Here is a 17,799-nt window from a genome sequence, read left to right on the forward strand (position 1 = left end):
TTAACTATAAAGCACTAATGGGGAAAAGGAAAGAGGGGATCTGTGAAAAAAATCTTTAATATGGGAAAACTCTCTCCATTACTTGTTTGGTCATTTTCAGTAGTCAGACTCTTCATGACCCCATTTGGAGTTTTCTTGGCCAAAATACTGGTGGGGGGGGGGGGGTTGTCATTTTCTTCTCTAGCTCATTATACAGATGAGGAAACTAAGGCAAACAGGATTAAGTGAATTGCCCAAGGTCACACAGCTAGTGAGTGTCTGAAACTGAATTTGAATTCAGTCCCAACACTTTATCTACTGAGCCACCGAGTTGTCAGCAATCCTTCTGTCACTCCCATACAAGTCAGTATGTCAATGGCAGAACCTAAATCCAGGTCTTCCTGACTACCAGGGAAGCCTTTGGTCTTACACCTTCATCCCAAGTTGCCTCTCCTAACACTAAGTGAATCATTCTGACCAATACTGGAAGAGTCCACCAATCTTCAGCTGAGAGGGAGGGACTGGATAACCCAGAGCCAAGTAAGACTTGGGCTAGAAAGCTTCTTACCTGTATATTAATATCAGAATGCCTTTCAGGTGTGACCTGGACCAGATGGTCCCTGGGTCCTTTCCAATGTGGAAGTTCCATGATTCCATTCTCCTGAGAGGCTGCTAGGGAAAGATCATGAAAAGGATGTGTAGATTTGATTAGATGAGGCCTTTATTAAATGTACTGTCAAGCAGTGGGTAAGGACTGAGGAGAGATGATTCAGTTTACAATATGTTGCCACTCTAAAGACATTAAAAGGAAGGATGAAAATGTGGGTCTGAGAGCTAACATTGGATGAGGGCCAGAGGAGAGATAGCAGGGGGAGGTAGGGTGAGAGCTGGCACTGCATTTCCCCAGTGGGGGAGGTACTCACCCATAATAGGCAACAAGGGTGGAGCCATGGCCAGTCTGAGATGACCACAGTGGGGACCCAAGAGCTGAACCTGGTTAGAATTGTTGCAAATGTTTGACAATTCACATCAATGTGCTTTGGCACAGAAAAAGGATTCAAAGAAGGGAAGAAATCATAGTGGGCAGAAAAAGGATGGAAAAGTGGGAAGAGCACTGGACAGTCAGAAAGCACAGTCAGGAAGACCAGAATTCAAACATTTACTAATTCTGTGACTCTGGACAAGTCACTTCTCTTCTGTCTCAGTTTCCTCAACTGCAAAAGGAAGGGATTGAACACAATATCTTCTAAGGTCATTTAAAGCTCTAAATCTATGACCTAATTAAAAGTTTTATCATTCATTCATCATGGAAAGGGAGGTATAATTGTACTGTAATTCTCAAATTATTTACCAAATCTATAGACTTGATATATATATATATGTATATATATATAAATATATATATATATATATATGTATTCTAATGGCTCCCTGTAGCACCCCTGAAATCAAGTCATATGGATATATGTGCATATCTTTGCATATAGTAATAATAGGTAGCATTTATCTAGCCTTTACAGGGTGATATATTATGTCATCTCATTTGATCTTTATAAGTCTGCAAGGCAGGTACTATTCTTATTCCCATTTTATGGATGAGAAAAGTGAGGCGAACAGAAGTTAAGAGAATTTTCTGGGTTCACAATAAGTATATATTGAGGATAGAGATGTTATAAAACCAGACTGATCTCACTGTCCAAAGGCAACCATACCTTCTGGTCAGGGGTTGACTTGCAGCTAGGATGTGGCAGATCAGACCAGACCACTGGGCATAGTTTGCCTGACTCCTAGGCCTGCTCTCTATTCACTTTATAAAGCCATCCATCTTTTAATTCCTGTTTCCTTTTCACACTCCACTGACTGACTCAGTTTCCTTCTTGGCTTTTGCTACAGATCCAAACTCTCTCGAAGGAGAACAGCCCAGATGAGAATCTAAGACAACCAACCTCCACTAAGTCATCTCTTTGCCAACTGCATCGGGTCCAGTCGGAGGGTCCTTCCCAACCTCCCTCCCCATCCCTGTGTCCCTAACCTTGGATCTGTCACATCATCGATGGTCCCAACCACCTGCTCTTCCACCAGCCCACCAACAGTTTTCACCTTTGTCCAGAAAAACCCTTTTTTGTGGTAGCTACTGAACTGCCACAGCCTGACCATTGTCTTGTGCACACGATCTTCCTCTCCTTCCTTCGTCAGGTGACCCCTCTGTTTCCCCCAACCTATACTGCTCATTAGCAGAAACTATCTTTGTTTTACTCCTAGGTTGAGCAAGCTCTTGGTAAAAAGAGTTGGAGGATGTTCAAAAGGTTAAAAGTCACAAGTCAGGTTCACTTGCTGCCAGAATTTTTTAAAAGGATGGATGGATTCCCTATTAAAACACCATGGATAGGCAAGGTTTAATGATTTGGCTCCACCAGTCCTTGTAAGCCCCGATTATATTGGTGAAACATTCATTTCTAATGCCTTCCCCTAGGGCCATTGATTTGGATTGACTCTAGTTTTCATTTCTTGGTCTGTGGTACTCCAGAAAACATTGGGCAGCAGTCCTCACATCAGGGTTAAGGAGATGAAGTTTTGAGAAATGAATACCCATCAGAGAGCAACCTTTTCACTTCCTTTCCAAAATCCTACTACTGTGGAGTTCAGGGGAGTCCCAGCTGTTCCTGGGTATATAGGCAGATGCCCGAGCTGCTCAGCAGATCAGTCATTGGACTTTGGTTCACCCCTCCAAGATCTTTCCCCAGAACCTAACCCAAAGCAAAGTTCAGAGAAGGTTGGGATGTTCTGCCTCCACACCCAACACCATGAAGCCCCGTGTTCAGCAAACAGATTTCCTTGTGCCCCTGTACCTGAGCTGCCACTCAGAAACAAAGCACTTTTTCAAATGGTTTTGCCTTTCCCTAACGTGTGGGTTTATATGTGTGCACAGCATGACTGGTGTGGGAGGGAGGGGAAGTGAATTCCTTTCCTTATTTCCCGAAGCCCAACCAGTGTAACGAATGAGAGACAGTCGATCTTCACATGGGAAATAGGAATCCCTCTTTTTCTTCATTATTTCTGCCCCATGAGGAATAACCAGATGGGCAGACAGTAGGTGTTCAATGAATGTTCATTGAATTGCCGTTTCTAAATTCAAAGCTGTAATGCCAGAGACAAGGGGGTGAGCAAGGATATGGAAAGAAGGGCCCAGCGTGTGGCAGCCAGTTCTACAAAATTGCCTCCAAGAGGATAGAAAGGGCCCAAGTAACCACTTTAGGCTCCCCTCCTTAGTATATTCAAATAAGAAACCATATCCATGCAGCCCAACTGGGTAATACTCAACTGTGCCCTTGTTATCAGGAAGAATCAACTCTTGACCATTCTCTCCACCACTGCTCCCCAGCAGCTCATGAGACGTATGGACCTTAGAGACCTTTGTTTAGAGACTATACAGTCAAGTGAAAAGAAAATGGTGGAGAAGGATCCAGCAGTACACTGACAGTGGAATCACAGTGAGCCAATGTCCATCTTTTCTGTAAGTCTACTCTTCATTGACCATAGGATTCTAATCTGAGCTCCTGATCATCTGGGCAGTTTAGAAGTAGGAAGCATACCAGGGTTCAGATACTACAATTTAGGGTAGAGGGTCAAGGATCCTTCCAGAATCATGGGCTATTTAACTAAATTTTGCTCATCCCTCTAAATTCTCTAGACCCTCAGCCAATGAAGTCAGCTTTGTAGTCTTGAAGCACAGGGTTCAATCTTGCTACCTATTTTGGACAGGGTTTTATTCTTCTCCCATCTGGAGAAAAGGCTGTGTGAATTCACTGAGAGAATGACTGGCTAATGAGCAAGGTGGGGTGGGGGGGTGGGGGTGGGATGGGATGGGATCATGTTTGCCAGAGATTTTTTATTTTTATATGTGAAAAGAGTTTCTTTTTGTCCTCTGCCCCTGAGAATAGGAATCCTCAACAAGCTTATCTGGCCCAAAGTGTCTGGCTAACCAAAGAACCCTAGAATTCTATGGCTAGCCAAACCATGTCAATAGGACATGAAGTTCCCTTATAAGCAGTACCATTTCTTTATCAGTAATACCCTTGACATTCAGGGTCTATTCAACTGATCGTTGTGTTTCAAACTTATGGGTCGAATTAAGCTAAAAATATGAACATTTTAAACTATTATTTGAAGCTTCTCTTGGTTTGTTCCCTAATCATGGGAGCTTTAACTAGACCCCTCCATTCAGTCCCCTTTCAGAAGTATCTCTATGGCCTTTTGCTGAGTACCCGCAGACCACAGCTCATCTTCACTTGCATACCCTGGCTACCCTTGCTTCTCATGACCCCTCTCTCATCCTCTTGGTTATGGTGGGTATGTTATGCTTCCCAAACTGAGCTAGCTACTTTTTCTTTGGATAAGGGAGAGGATAGCCCTTGAAAACCTAGAAAACCAACCTCCAGAAGCTTCAGTAGGCTCCCTAACAGCTCTAGATTTCTTTTCCTCCAACCATCCTTCTACCTTTTTTGTTCATTCCCAGGGCCGAGATTTCTGAGTTGTGTTCAACTTCTCTCAATAGCAAGATACTGTGATAACTCAAAAATTCCGCTCTCTCTGCTGGATGGTTTCTTAGTTGATTCCTTCCTTACCCCTTCCCTTTCCTGTCTGATTGTTCTTAGGACAAATATACAGGCCAGGGCATCATTCTGTTTCACTGGGACTTTGTTTTGTCTCTCAGGCCCCAAAGCCAATGTGGGTAGTGTCATATTTCTTAACTGGCTAATATTAGTTCTACAGGGACTTCCTCACCCACACCCACCCTCTTCTTTATATTCTTGCTTGATCACCATCCACAGGCAAATCCACACAGCGAATTAACAACCATTTAATCCTCCAATCTTCTGAGCAGAATTAGAAAAGGTGTTCTTTGTCTTTATACAAGAAACTATAAGAATGGTTTTTTTGTTCTACCTCCAAAAACACAGAGGGCACCTCTTGACCTTCAAGCATGGCATATTATTTCATTCCCCTAGTGTCTTTCATAAGAGAAGATCCAAACTCTTTCAAGACACTAAATTTTGAGCAAATTTCAGCCCCTTAAAATATGATTTGAGGCTAGAATTATGACAGGGACCTTTATTTCATGACAACCTGATGACTAGAGTAGAAAATATAACACAGACAAAAAGCTATAGGGATCCCTAGTCTCTTCTAAAAGATACCCACAAAGAACTGGCTGGAAGTTTCTCCCTTGCTAGCCCAGGTTGCATTTCAGACCACCTTAATGATATCCCTAGAGTTCAATGCTTCCTTTGGAAATCAGGACTTTTCAATTCTGAATTAGAACGAAGGGTTTTTGACAAACTGTTGTTTTGCATTCGTTTCCATTCAAATCTAATTACAAGATTTTCCCTTAGTGAAATCAGTGAGCTGCTCTGACTGAGTGGAAAGACTTTAGCCCACAAGGTCTTCTGCAGGTGCCTACTGTTTTTCAGACTATACCGGGGAAGTTCAGAAAGAATAACAAGTTGGTATAAGCATTGAATCCTCCCGGAGTCTAAGCTTTTCAGGGAATAATGGTTCTCCTTTAGGAGATTACAGACAGCCACCAGAGCTGTTAAGGGTCATGTTGTCAGGTCAGCCATCCTGAAGAACATGGTCTGGGAATGACCTTCCTCCTCCCTCCCAATCGGTTAAGCACACTTGTGTCTGAGGCCAGCCAACCTGCAGAACACACTGCTTATTATTTGGGGGAGGGAGGTTGGGGGGAGAGAAGGAGGAGGACCAGGAGAGACAAGTGATAGACATTTTTGTGGTTTGGGTGACTTTCTTACAAAACCTCAAAAGTTCTGAAATCCAGATATTAGGTCCCTCACAATTCCCTTTAAGATCTGAGCCTAGCTTGGGAATGAAACTTGTTTGCCTTGGTGTCTGCCACATTTTCCCCAACTGCAGAATTTACAATCCTGGTCCTATTATTTATTGTTGGGCCCCAGGACTCAAGTTGCCAGCTAGATTTTTTTTCTTTAGATAGTAATAAATAAATCCCAGCTATTGTTGAAGAGATGATGAGGAAGAATTTATAAACCATAAACATGACGCATTTTTAAATTGTTTTAACGATGCTCACAATCTGGTAGCAATCTATTAACGAGGATAACCCTTCACTATCAAGAAGGATTTTAAGTCAGAATTAATAAATAATTAATTCTCTAGCACCTCTTACCACATAGGGTCAAGGCAAGGCAGACCCAACCTCATGAAACTATGAGATAAACTGTTTTTCTCAAAAGAACAACAGTTTCCTTGAGCTGACCATGACCACAAAGGAAAATTCTTAGACAAATTGGCCATGACTTTAGACCAGACTGAGACCAAATAGAATTTCATGAGAGATGAACTATTAAAAAAACCACAATCTTTGGTGTCTTTGCACTGTCTGTTTGACTGGTCTCTATGACCATGCATGAGATGTCTGTCAATAGCTCATTGATTCCAAACTCTTCATAGGAAGAGCCCATCACCGTGTAATGATGTTTTTGGTGAAGACCTAACTGCTAGAACCATTGCCAGGGTGCTTACTTAAAGGTGAAATAAGAATTCTGCAGGGCCTCTTGTGGCCTGTGACACCGTAGTGGTGGTGCTTTCTTAAGTGGCCACCAGCCAAAACAAGGCCCTCCTGACTTGTCCTAATGACTGCCATGTTGAAGGTTGAGATGCTATCAAGCCAAGAGGAAGCAATGGTCAGCCAGTCTCTTCTACTCCTGCACTCTCTCTCAATCTGTGTACGGCCAAGCTAGGGAAGGAAACTCTTCAGGAGGTGTCATTTGTTGAGAGGCTTTACTGTACAAATGAAGGGAGGTGTGGTTCCTTTGGGTTTTTTTTTTGCCTGTGCTTCCATGAGTTAGTTTGTCCACATGAGTTCTTCCTGTGATGCCATCCCCCAAGTGCTGGGAGACCATTTCTCTTGCTTTGTATATATGTGATTGCTGTGGGCACCACTGTATAATAACAATACTCAAGTAATGAGTCTAGTTTTATTGATGTCTTAAACTATGAATGTTGGAATATAGGGTCTTAAACTGTTTGTGTACACTCAAGGCATTGTTCAGTTAAGAAATAAATGTGGCATTTATGCAAATACTGGACCTGTGACTCTTGGCTTTTTTCCATATATTTTTTAAGTTTTCTTAATGTCTCTTTTTTAAAAATATGAATCTTTTCCCCAAATCATAACAGCATTTCCCTTAACCCATCCTGTGTGACAAAGAACAAGAGTTGGATAAATCTGACCACAAGTGATTCCCTGCCCCAACCACCCCATCCCACTCCCCTCTGACCCATGTTCTTACCTTTCAATCAAGAAAAAGTTCTGCCTCTGTACACTGCAAATAAGTGGATTGGTTTTGTGTATGTTATGGTGGTCATTGTGTACATGGATCATCTCATCAACAAGCATTATTGAAGGGGCCACCACTCTGCCCTTGAGGCCATGCAAGCCTCCCAAGTGTCTCTGGAGGGCTCCCAGCCAACATTCCTCCTGTGACAAGAATATTCTGACATTTGACTGCCACAGTTTGTTCAGTCATTCCTCAACCAGATGCTACAAGTTGTTGCTTTTGCCATCACATCTCAGACACATTAGGTTTTAAAGCAAACGATGTAAGATTCAGGACTGGGAGTTGTCTAGAATTTGAAAAAGTCAAAGGAGATGAGTTCTCTACATACAAAGTCTTCTCTGCTGGGCCACACAGCTAGTAAGTGTCTGAAAGATTTGAATTCAGATCCTTCATGCTATCTTTAAGAAACAAGCACCTTACCAAAAACTCATATCCACCATTGGTGAAGCAAAGAGGATCCTTTATTGAAAGATCCTTAAGAATGGATGTCCTCAAAAGAAGTGGGCACAAAATCATAGCCTTTTATCTCCTGTCAACAAACATAAGTACCCCCTCCATGTTCCCAACTGGTGGGGTGTGGCAGAGGTCAAAAATCTATCCAAAGTACCCAATTCTCTCCCTACAATTCCTTATCAAACCTCCCCCTCCCCACAATTTGATAGCCAGACCCTTGAGGGATAAAACAAAGATGTGTGAATCTGACACTTAGATTGGCACCGGTTGATTCACATGCTTTCCTGTTGCAAGTTTATCTACTTCTCTGTAGAGAGGGATTCCTTTTGTTCAGTCATTGGCTTGATTTAAATCCTGTAAACCTACCTTCCTCCCTTCTTGGCCCCTGATTATATATATCTACCCATTTTATAATTTTATTTTCTTCATCCTCCCTAGCTGTTTCTCCTTTCCTTGGTTTCTTATAACTAATGTAGAAATGAAACCTAATCACTTATTACAGTATTCATTGTACCTCCTTTGATGCTTCATCAGGGCTTGAAGGGTCCTGAAGGTCACATCAGTGACCCACAAACTCTGGAAGGTCCTATTGAATGGCAAAAACCTTTGAGTCTGAAGAGGGCAGAGGTGCCAGGTGGACCGATTGATGTCCAACCATAGCAGGAAGAGAATCTACCAAGTCACCAGGGATTGGACTCATGTCAGTGATGGGGTGTAGGGGTAGGAAAGACACTGCTGGCAGTCCAGAGCCCTGAAGCATTGAACAGTGCTACCTGAGAAAGAAGAAGCTGATGTGAGGAGTAAAGGATGGAGAAAAGCTTTGTCCACTCAGCAGTTTCCAGTCATGACACCACCTTTATTCAACACCTATTTCCATTAATTTGGAATATGTCACACCTGTTACCCAGGGGCTCATCATCCTGACCAGATATCAAAAAGACTTGGACGAAGAGCCCCTGGTCAATTCATTCACATGTGATTCTGGGAGGTGAGATCAGCTGCTCCTCATCCTGGCCCCAAACCTCCTCATAACACACAGTTAGGGTAAAGATGCAGATGTACTGAATGAGAGAGTGAGTGAACTGTGAGCTAAGAATCTTTCATGATGTGAGACACTGACAATAGGCCATGCGCACTTCAAATAGGCACATACACATATGTATAAGGTCATACGCTACCATATACACACATATTCAGCTACATGCATATACACACCTTCATAAACTTTATGGTACATGCATGATCACACTCCCATAACAGGCATTCATTCACACACATATTTAGACCTAACATAGCCCCACATGGTTTACTGACAAAGCTGCTCAAAGGGAATGCTCACCTTCCTCACCTCTCTTGGTTTACCACAAGATTTAGCTCAAATCCTTCCTTCCCCCAAGGGCTTTCCTGGTTGCCCTTAATGCCAATAGCTGTCCTCTGAGCTGATCTCTTATTTGCCTTTTATATGTCTTGTATGAGTAGAGCTATTTTCTCCCACCAGACCATGAGCTTCTTGGAGGCTGGGATGGTGTTTCCCCAGCATTTGACACAAGATTCAACACTATTACTGACTATTAAACTGTTGGAATAATGTTAAAGTCCAGGTGAGACATTGTAGGAAACCTCTTCTGAGACAGAAGCGATTTAGTAAAAATTCCTCTTTTTCATAACATGTTGGGAATAATGCCAGCCAGCTGATTCCCCACATCTGCCATTAACACCTCATTTTTCCTAATTAGTGCTGAAATCTTAAGACAGAACACCTTTCATGGTAAAGTCTAGGTAATGATCTGGCAATGCCACTCTGAGCTGAGGAGCAACCAGTGCATAAATGCATTCAGTTTTTAAAGAGTTGGACCCTTCAGTAACCTACCCTAAAATCCTCCCCCAATGTCATAGCATGGCAAGAACGTGGTCTTTGATTTTCAAAGGCTATGCCCATTTTAAATGAGAGACAATCTCAGAGAGAGCCAACCTGGAAAGGCAGAAGGTGGGTAGGAACTGAGGGAAGTCAGGAGGCAGAAATGAAGGTGAGCATTTCAGGCAAGAGGGACAAAGACCAGCGGTGTTCCTTTGGAATAAGCAGTTATGGTTCAGTCATTTTTCAATCATATCTGACATTTTTGAATCTATTTGTAGTTTCTTAGCAAAGGTGCTGAAGAGGTTTGCCATTTCTTTCACCAGCTCATTTTGCAGATGAGGAAACTGAGGCACACAGAGTTAAATGACTTGCCCAGGGTCACACCACTAGCAAGTGTCTGATTCAAATCTTGATTCCAGGCTCCTCACTTTTTTTCCCATACCACCTTGTTGCCTTTGAGTAAGAAGATGAAAAAGCCATTGTAAGAAGTCTGAAAAAGTAGGAAGGGGACAAGTTGTGAAGGATTTTAAAAGCCAAACAGAGAACGTTGAATTCATAATGCTTGTTGCTGATTGACTGGTCCTGAAGGAATTGTAGTTCCACCAGAATCTGTTGAGTAGAGAGGTGATAAGATCAGCCCAGAGTTGCAGGCAGAACCCTGATGATGGCCAAGTGGAGGCTTGAAAAGAGGCCAACTGTGAGAGTTAGGAAATAGTCCAAGTGGACGGAGGGTCTGAGCCACGGTGGCAGCCGAGCCAGTGGACAGGAGGGAATCTAGTTCGCAGACACTGAGAAGGCAGAAACAAGAGTACATCACATACCATATCCCCAACCAGAGGAAGAAACACAGAACAAAACACACAGGGGAAAAAACCTTCCAAATCTGATGAACACTTTCTAAAAATTATTTCTTATATATCTCTTTCCCTTAATCCTAAATCCTCATGCCAAAAATGACTCATTTGTAAACATGTTTAGCAAAATATGTATGGCAAATGCTAACCTAACTATTCCCTGCTGGGGGGGGGGGGTGGAGGGAAATTTTGTAACTTGGAAATATGCATGTGCAAATGGATGAAAATAAAGAAATAAATATTTTTTTTTAAAAAAAGAGTACATCACATAGGAGAGGGAGAACTCAAGATTGGGGCTAAGGTCTGGATGGTGAGCCCTCCAACAGGAAGAGGGAACTTTGCAAGAGAGGCAGTACAGGGCCAAAGACAAAGAGCTCAGTGATACATGTGACATGAAAACAACCCCAGAAAAACTTTTTTACTCAAGACACTGAGGCTGTGGTCTTGTCCAGTACACATCAACAAACGAAGAACCTGTCCCCTGGTCACCGTGTAGACCTCCTCCAGTTGAGTCCCAAGGCTCTAGTGAGCTGCCAGAGGCTCAAGGGGAGAAATCGTCTTGCTCATTCGACTGGATGCTCTTTAAGGATAAGGATTCCTGCCTTCTCTGTATCCTCAGCATCCTCAGCTCATGTCTGGCATGGCAGACACTGCATCCAGCCTTGTTCAGTGGTTAACTGCCCAGGGTCTGAGGACGTGCCAGAGCTTTTGTCTCCCTTCCCGCTTCCAGTCCTGTACTGTCTACAACTATTGAAACAGGTATCTTATGAGTCAAAATACATTTATCACTCTATCACTCAGAATTTCAACAGAAGACCATGGGGGGGGGTGATTCTTGCTTATATTGTCAAAATATTTAAATAAATAGTAGCAGAACTGCACACAACTGGTTCTTATCATTATTTATAATACATCAAGGAAAGCTGAAGTAATCCAAAGACTGAACCCCAGATTACAGCACAATGTGCCAGTAATGATTGGCCAGATCTAAGGAGAAAGCAAGAATTTCTATTGCCCCTGACATTCACCTCAACAAGCATTTATTAAACCCCTACTATGTGCAAAGCACTGGATTGGTACAGACAAACCGAGTCAATGATGCCTTTGATTTGTTTTAATTCAGGTATTAAGGTTTCTCAGCAAATAATTTTCTAGAGATTAAAATACGGATTGTGGCTAACATTTCTAGCATGTTTTCAAATTCCTTTTCACAGCAGAGACAGGGGCCTCTCAAATGTTAGCAGCTAACTTTTTAATTGATCCATTGACATAGAGCTGGAAGAGGCCTCAGATGCCATCTGATGAAGCCCCTTTATTTTACAGACAAGGAAACTGAGGTGCGACTCGGCAAAGGTGTCACAGGAAATAGGCATCAAAGGGAAGATTTAAGCTCAGGTCCTCTCACTCCAAAGTACTCCTTCCACTGCACCATGCTAATGTTCCCCACGACCTTGGCCAAGACAAGTCGTCCCTTGCCCTCCATTTCCTCATCTGTTTTATGAGGATAATAATGGCATCAACTTCACCCAGTTATAAGGACCAAATGGGATAATATGTAAAGGGATTGAGTAGCAGACCTTAAAAGTGCTAGATAAATGTTAACCATTATTGTGATCATGATGATGATGAATATTAAAGTCCCCAACTTTGGGGGTTGAGCCCCGAGGGGCTGAAGTAATTGTCTTGATGAGGTCAGAGAACAGCTACTGTTTTCAACCTTCACCTCCATGGAAGCCCCCTGCTACAATTCAAATTGATTTTTTTCAATGAATAAGCATTTATTTAATCTCCCTCTCCCCCACAACCCCACATACAAAAGAAGCTGCCATCCCCCCATATTGGCAACAACCCACAACGTGTATGTCAGACAGGAGGTGGGGTCTCTAATCCACAGAAGACAAACCCAAGAGCTGACAGTCACCAGCATGTCAAGTTTTACACTATGCTTCCCGCTCAGTCTCTCATTGGAGCCTGACAACAACCTTGGGAGCTAGGGAGGACAGATGGTACTACTCCCATTTTACAGATAAAAAAAAAACAAGGCTCAGAACAGGTTCATCCAGTTAATAAGTGTCAGACATAGGATGGATAGACATGAATAGATGGGTGGATGGACAGATAAAGTGACAGATGCATAGATGAATGTGCAGATACATAGAATAGATGGCTGGAAAGATAATTTATTAAGTGTGCTTGTTGCATGCCAACCTCTCTTTACAAACATACAAAAATATGTGTCCATAAACATCAAGCAAGACAGCCTCTGACTGCAAGGAGTTTATATTTGAATGGGAAAGAAACCTCATAAAAACAGCCTTTCAGATACTTAAAGGTGTTCCTATGCAGCCCCCCAAGTCTTCCCTTCTTTATTCCTGTCTTCAGGGAGCTTATTGCATGAGAGGTGAAGACAAAAGTCACAGAAACCAGGAAGGTTCGTGCAGGAGGCTGTCCTTCACCGGGAATCTAGAACTAGAGGGCATACTGAGGCACTGAGACCCAGAGAGTGGAAGCTATTTGCCCCAAATCACAGAGGAGCTGAGATTTGAACCCAGGTCCTGTGGCTCTGAATCCAATGCTCCTAGGCTCCTTTCCTTCCCCTCTCCATTCCAGCCAATTTGGCCTCCTTGCTGTTTCATTTCCTGTCTCCACATTTTGGCTCAGGATGTTGCCCATTTTCCTTATGGCCTCCCTTCATCTCATGTGCCCCTTTCAGGTGAGCTTTTCTCTCAAGCCATGCGCTCAATTACTGTGCAATTGCTTGTATTGATCCGCCTCTAGGAACATGATTTCTACCCCTAGTGAAATGGAAGCTTCTCATCTTCAGGGCAAGAGAATATCTTTTTAAATTTGTATTTTCAGAGTCTAGCATGCAGGTGCTTCATGGTTGTTAATTGAGTAGGGAGAGAGATGAGGGAAGGTATTCTGAAGTGTGAGCAAAATCACACAGCTAGAAATGGGTGAGGTTAGGACACCATGAACAGGCCATGTCGACTGGGGCAAAGAATAAAGAGAGAGACATAGTCTAAGACTGCAGGAGTTCTCCAGTGATGGGTGTTTGTTGTCTGACTGATTGATCATTTGCTGGTGGGCCTTCATTTGCTCTGTAGCCAGCGGTGAGCCACTGAAGGTTTGAGAGTAAAAATGATGTGACTAACAGATCTAAGAACAGTCTGGAAGCAGTGAAATAAATCATTAGAGGGAGAAAATAGTGGAGATGGAAAGAGTCCAGATGAAGGGGTCAGTGTAGAAAGACTAAAGGGTCTACACATGATATAGAGGCATCAAATTCACAGCCCACAAAGCACCTACTCAAACCAGATTAAAATGTAATTGGGAAATGTTTAACAAAATAAAAATATAACTGATAATGTTCATTTGTACTTCCTTGAGTCAATACACAGCCTTCGGAGACCCCTTTCTATTTGAGTTTGATACTGGTGATGGACAAGATATGTGAAGGTAAAACTGGAAGGCCTTGGTACTGATTAGATAATAATGATATTAAAGTGTTTAATGTTTGTAAAAACTAGACACACAGATTAATCCTGTGGGGTTTTATGGAGCCCTGTGGTTAAATATGTGGGTGACTTTGCCTATTTTCTGGAAGAGGTTCCGTGACCTCTCTCAATCACGTGGAAAGGTTGCCTCAGAGGTGAGATTCAAGTCCCAAGAGGTGATTCCAAGTCCCACAGTCTCTTTGCTAAGTACAGGAAATGTTAAATGGTCAAAATTCAAAGGGAACCCAAGGTTTCCAACATAGAATACTGAGGGAACAGCATGGTCACATGCAGGAGAGGTCCATCAGTACAGTATGCTTGGGAGCTGCTATCTTACTTGAAACCTTCCTGGCTAATTATTCAGAGAACAGCACAAGAGGGTCCAGGAATTACCCTGAGAGTCTGGGGGGGGGGGGTGAATTTCTTTTTTTTTAAAGGTTAGGACACCATGATACCTTTTGTTTTTATACTGCCTAAATTTCCTCCCTCCCCTTTCCCTCCCAGAGAGCCATCTCCTATAACAAAGAAAAGAAATTTTGAAAGGAAAAAATTCATTAATCAATAGATGGAAAAACTCTGGAAATGCATGCAGTAGTCTATCCTCTGTCCTCTGAAAATAGAGGAAGGTGTCTTCTCACATCTGTTCTTATTCTCTGTTCTTTTGTAATTCCTGATGTTTTCCCAGGCTTCCTTCTATTCCTATGTGTCACATCCTACAGCCCACAATATTCCACTCTCTCCACATACCACAATTAGTTTAGCTGCCCCACAATCAATGGGCATTTATTTTGTTTCTAGTTCTCTGTTACCATAAAAAATGTTGCTATCAGTATTTCACTGTGTATGAAACCTTTGTTCATCTTTGATTTCTTTGGGTTATATGCTTAGTGGCAGAATCTGGGCCAAAGGGAAGAACACATCTATCCTTTTGATGGCAGAATCCCAATTTGTTTTCTCAAACATTTGCAGGGATTCACAGCACTACTAATAATGCAATAATGGGCCTCTATTCCAGTAGTAGTAACTATTATTAAATCGTTTTGTTTTAAAAAGCTTTGTTTTTCCTTTGAAAAGCAACTTTGGAGTCTTTAGGAATCTGATGGTAAAACAAATAACTAATATTTAATAGAAGGATTCATCTCAGAAAAAAAAATGAAAAAGCCATCTGTAAGGTGTGGGTTTTACTTATATAGGACCTGGTCCAAGTTCTTTTCTGTGAGTCAAGGGCAGTGTTAACTAAGGTTGAGCAACTAGAGATTTGCCCTAGGGCCCCAACATTTATGAGGCACTGGCAACACATAGTCTTTCAACAAACACAAAAACCTGAGCATAACAAATGGATAGCAAGAATAATTAGTTGAAATAGAAAGCTACCCCAAAATGCATTTCTAACTTCCCTGACCCCAGCAATCTTCCCTACCAGATTCTTAGTACTATGCCCCAGTTTCAGTTTCCCCCATCAAAACTTTATGAGGGGCAGCTAGATAGTGCAGTGGATAAAGCACTGACCCTGGAGTCAGGAGTATGTGGTTTCAAATCTGGTCTCAGGCACTTAATAATTACCTAGTTGTGTGGCCTTGGGCAAAACACTTAGCTCCATTTGCCTTGCAAAAACCTAAAAAAATCCCCCCAAAACACTTTATGACCTGAGGGTGTGAAGTCTCCCCCACTCTGCCTTACTTGAATTTCAATTGTTTTCCTTTAGTTCATTTTCTGGTACTTATCCCTGGGGTCAGAATTCCTAATTACAGTGCTGGTCCTAGATAAAGGTCCCCAAATAGGTATAAATGCTAAACCAATTTAGGCATTATTTCAAGGGGTTTCTTATTGAACTTGGATTTTTCTAGCCCATTCCCTTTTTTATGTTTGGAGAAGGGTGAGGCTTATTAGTCTTATTAAAGTTGAGTGACCACTCCAAACATCTGGACCTCTTAGGCATCCCACATCTCTCTCTTCTAGGCTTTCTCTTTCAAGACATCTCCTTGAACCACCAGTGCCAAGCTAGTTTCTCTGGGAAGATGAGATGGGGGGGGGTGAGGAATCAAGGAACCTCTCTGTAGGAAAGTCTCCTGTTGGAGAAGCAAAGCTGAAGGCGGAGGAACTGTAACACGCCGGATCAGAAGGGTCTCTAAGGGTCTCTAGGATTTCTTCAATCCTAAATCTCATGTGGTTGTACAAGAGTCAGGTAAGCCCCCCCCCCCCAATATACTTCAGTTCAATGAAATGGTCACATTAAGAGCTCCCAGAAGCATGAGCCCTGGGAGGCAGAGCCTGGCCCCCACCAGGAGGGCGCACCTCCATCATCAGAGCAGAGGCCTCCCGGTCACTCTGTCCAGGACCGGCCTGGAGCCTGTCTCCTGCTTTCTAATCCCCCCATTCCATAAAGGCCGAACCTTTCTCCTCCCCCCTCCCTCATCGCCTGCCGCATTGGGGTTCATTGGCACCATCCTCCTAAGTGCCCACCCCAGATGCTCAGATGCCTGGATACTCCACACCCTTGTGTCCTTTCTCCTGCAAGCTCACTAGCTGTGACCCTGTCACTCCCTGGGCCTCAGTTTCCCCATCTGTGAAACAGGGGGTTCAGACTAGAGTGGCCTCTGAGCTCCCTCCCAGCAGCAGCTAGCCCATTCGCTCTCAGCCTGTGGCATCTTTGGTTAGAAACAGATAATAGGGGCGGCTAGGTGGCATAGTGGATAAAGCACCGGCCCTGGAGTCAGGAGGACCTGGGTTCAAATCCGGTCTCAGACACTTAATCATGACCTAGCCGTGTGGCCTTGGGCAAGCCACTCAACCCCACTGCCTTGCAAAAACCTACAAAAACAGATAATTGGAGTAGAAACTGAGGAGTCCGTTTTGCTAGAAGGGTCTGTCTCCAAGTTTGGCCTGGCAAGAGCCAAGCAGGCCAGGGGGCGCCAGTGGTGCCGCCTGGGCACCCAAGGCCCCACGCGGGCCCCCTCACCTCCTTGCTCCCTGTGCCCACTTCCTGGGGTGGTGCCGGGGAGCACCCCATGTGTGCCAGGCGCCCCAGGGCCTCGTCAGTATGGGGGTGACCGGGCGCGCTTGTCCCAGCAGCGCCCCCCCCGCAGCCTTGGTTTGGGGCGCCACATCCGAGGTGGGGTGCTGCCAGGGGCCGGGGCGGAGGGCGGCAGGATGCCCCAAGGCGGCTCGGATTAACTCGTGAGAACTTGGGGGCCCCTCTGTGTCTCAGGAAGCTACAAGTCGGGGTACCCCAAAGGGCTTAAGAACGTGAGGCAGACCAAGGGGAGGTGCCCTCGGGCCCCCAGCTTGCGGGTGGGGAGACCCGCGGCAGTGGGGGGCCGATGCGGGCCCTGAGCCCTCCGGGGCCCCCCATTCTTGCGGCCCGGCCCCGCCCCTCGGGCCCCCCCAACAAGCGCGAGCGCCTGGGGCCGGGATGGGGGCGGGGCCGGGCCAGGCTCCGCCCCCGGCGCGGATGAGCCCCAACCCGAGGGCCGCGCCGCGGAGGCGCGCATGCGCGGTCCGCCGGCCGGGGCTCGGCCCCACGCCGCTGGGGGCGGGGCCCCGCGCGCCCCCGGAATGCCCCGGCACCCCCCGCGGCGGACCAGCCCGGCGCCTCGGCCCCACGCCCGGCCCCGCCCCCGGGGCGAGGCGCCGCCCCCGCCGGCGCGGAAGCACGCCGAGCCCGCCTCCGGGCTGAGCACGCGGCCCCGCCGCCCTCGCTTCCGGCGGGGGCCCCGCCCCATCCGGCCCGAGCCCGCCGCCGATTGGCCGGCCCCTCCGGCCCGCCCCCCCGGTGATTGGCA

At 44.7% G+C, this 17,799-nt stretch overlaps 1 protein-coding gene across 7 annotated transcripts in view; it reads left to right on the top strand.

The window, feature by feature from the left end:
• The window catches only part of KIF1A (kinesin family member 1A), a 210,751-nt gene extending 208,372 nt beyond the window's left edge, over positions 1 to 2,379 (top strand). For all 7 annotated transcript variants that reach the window (XM_074190741.1, XM_074190736.1, XM_074190739.1 and 4 more), the window contains one exon: positions 1,873 to 2,379. In XM_074190741.1, the coding sequence (XP_074046842.1) occupies positions 1,873 to 1,915 (43 nt within the window). In that variant the 3' untranslated portion in view covers positions 1,916 to 2,379. The remainder of the gene's footprint in view (positions 1 to 1,872) is intronic.
• The last annotated feature ends 15,420 nt before the right edge of the window (positions 2,380 to 17,799 follow it).

Source organism: Macrotis lagotis, chromosome 6 (assembly GCF_037893015.1).
Source record: "Macrotis lagotis isolate mMagLag1 chromosome 6, bilby.v1.9.chrom.fasta, whole genome shotgun sequence".
In the NCBI taxonomy this organism is placed as follows: Eukaryota; Metazoa; Chordata; class Mammalia; order Peramelemorphia; family Peramelidae; genus Macrotis; species Macrotis lagotis.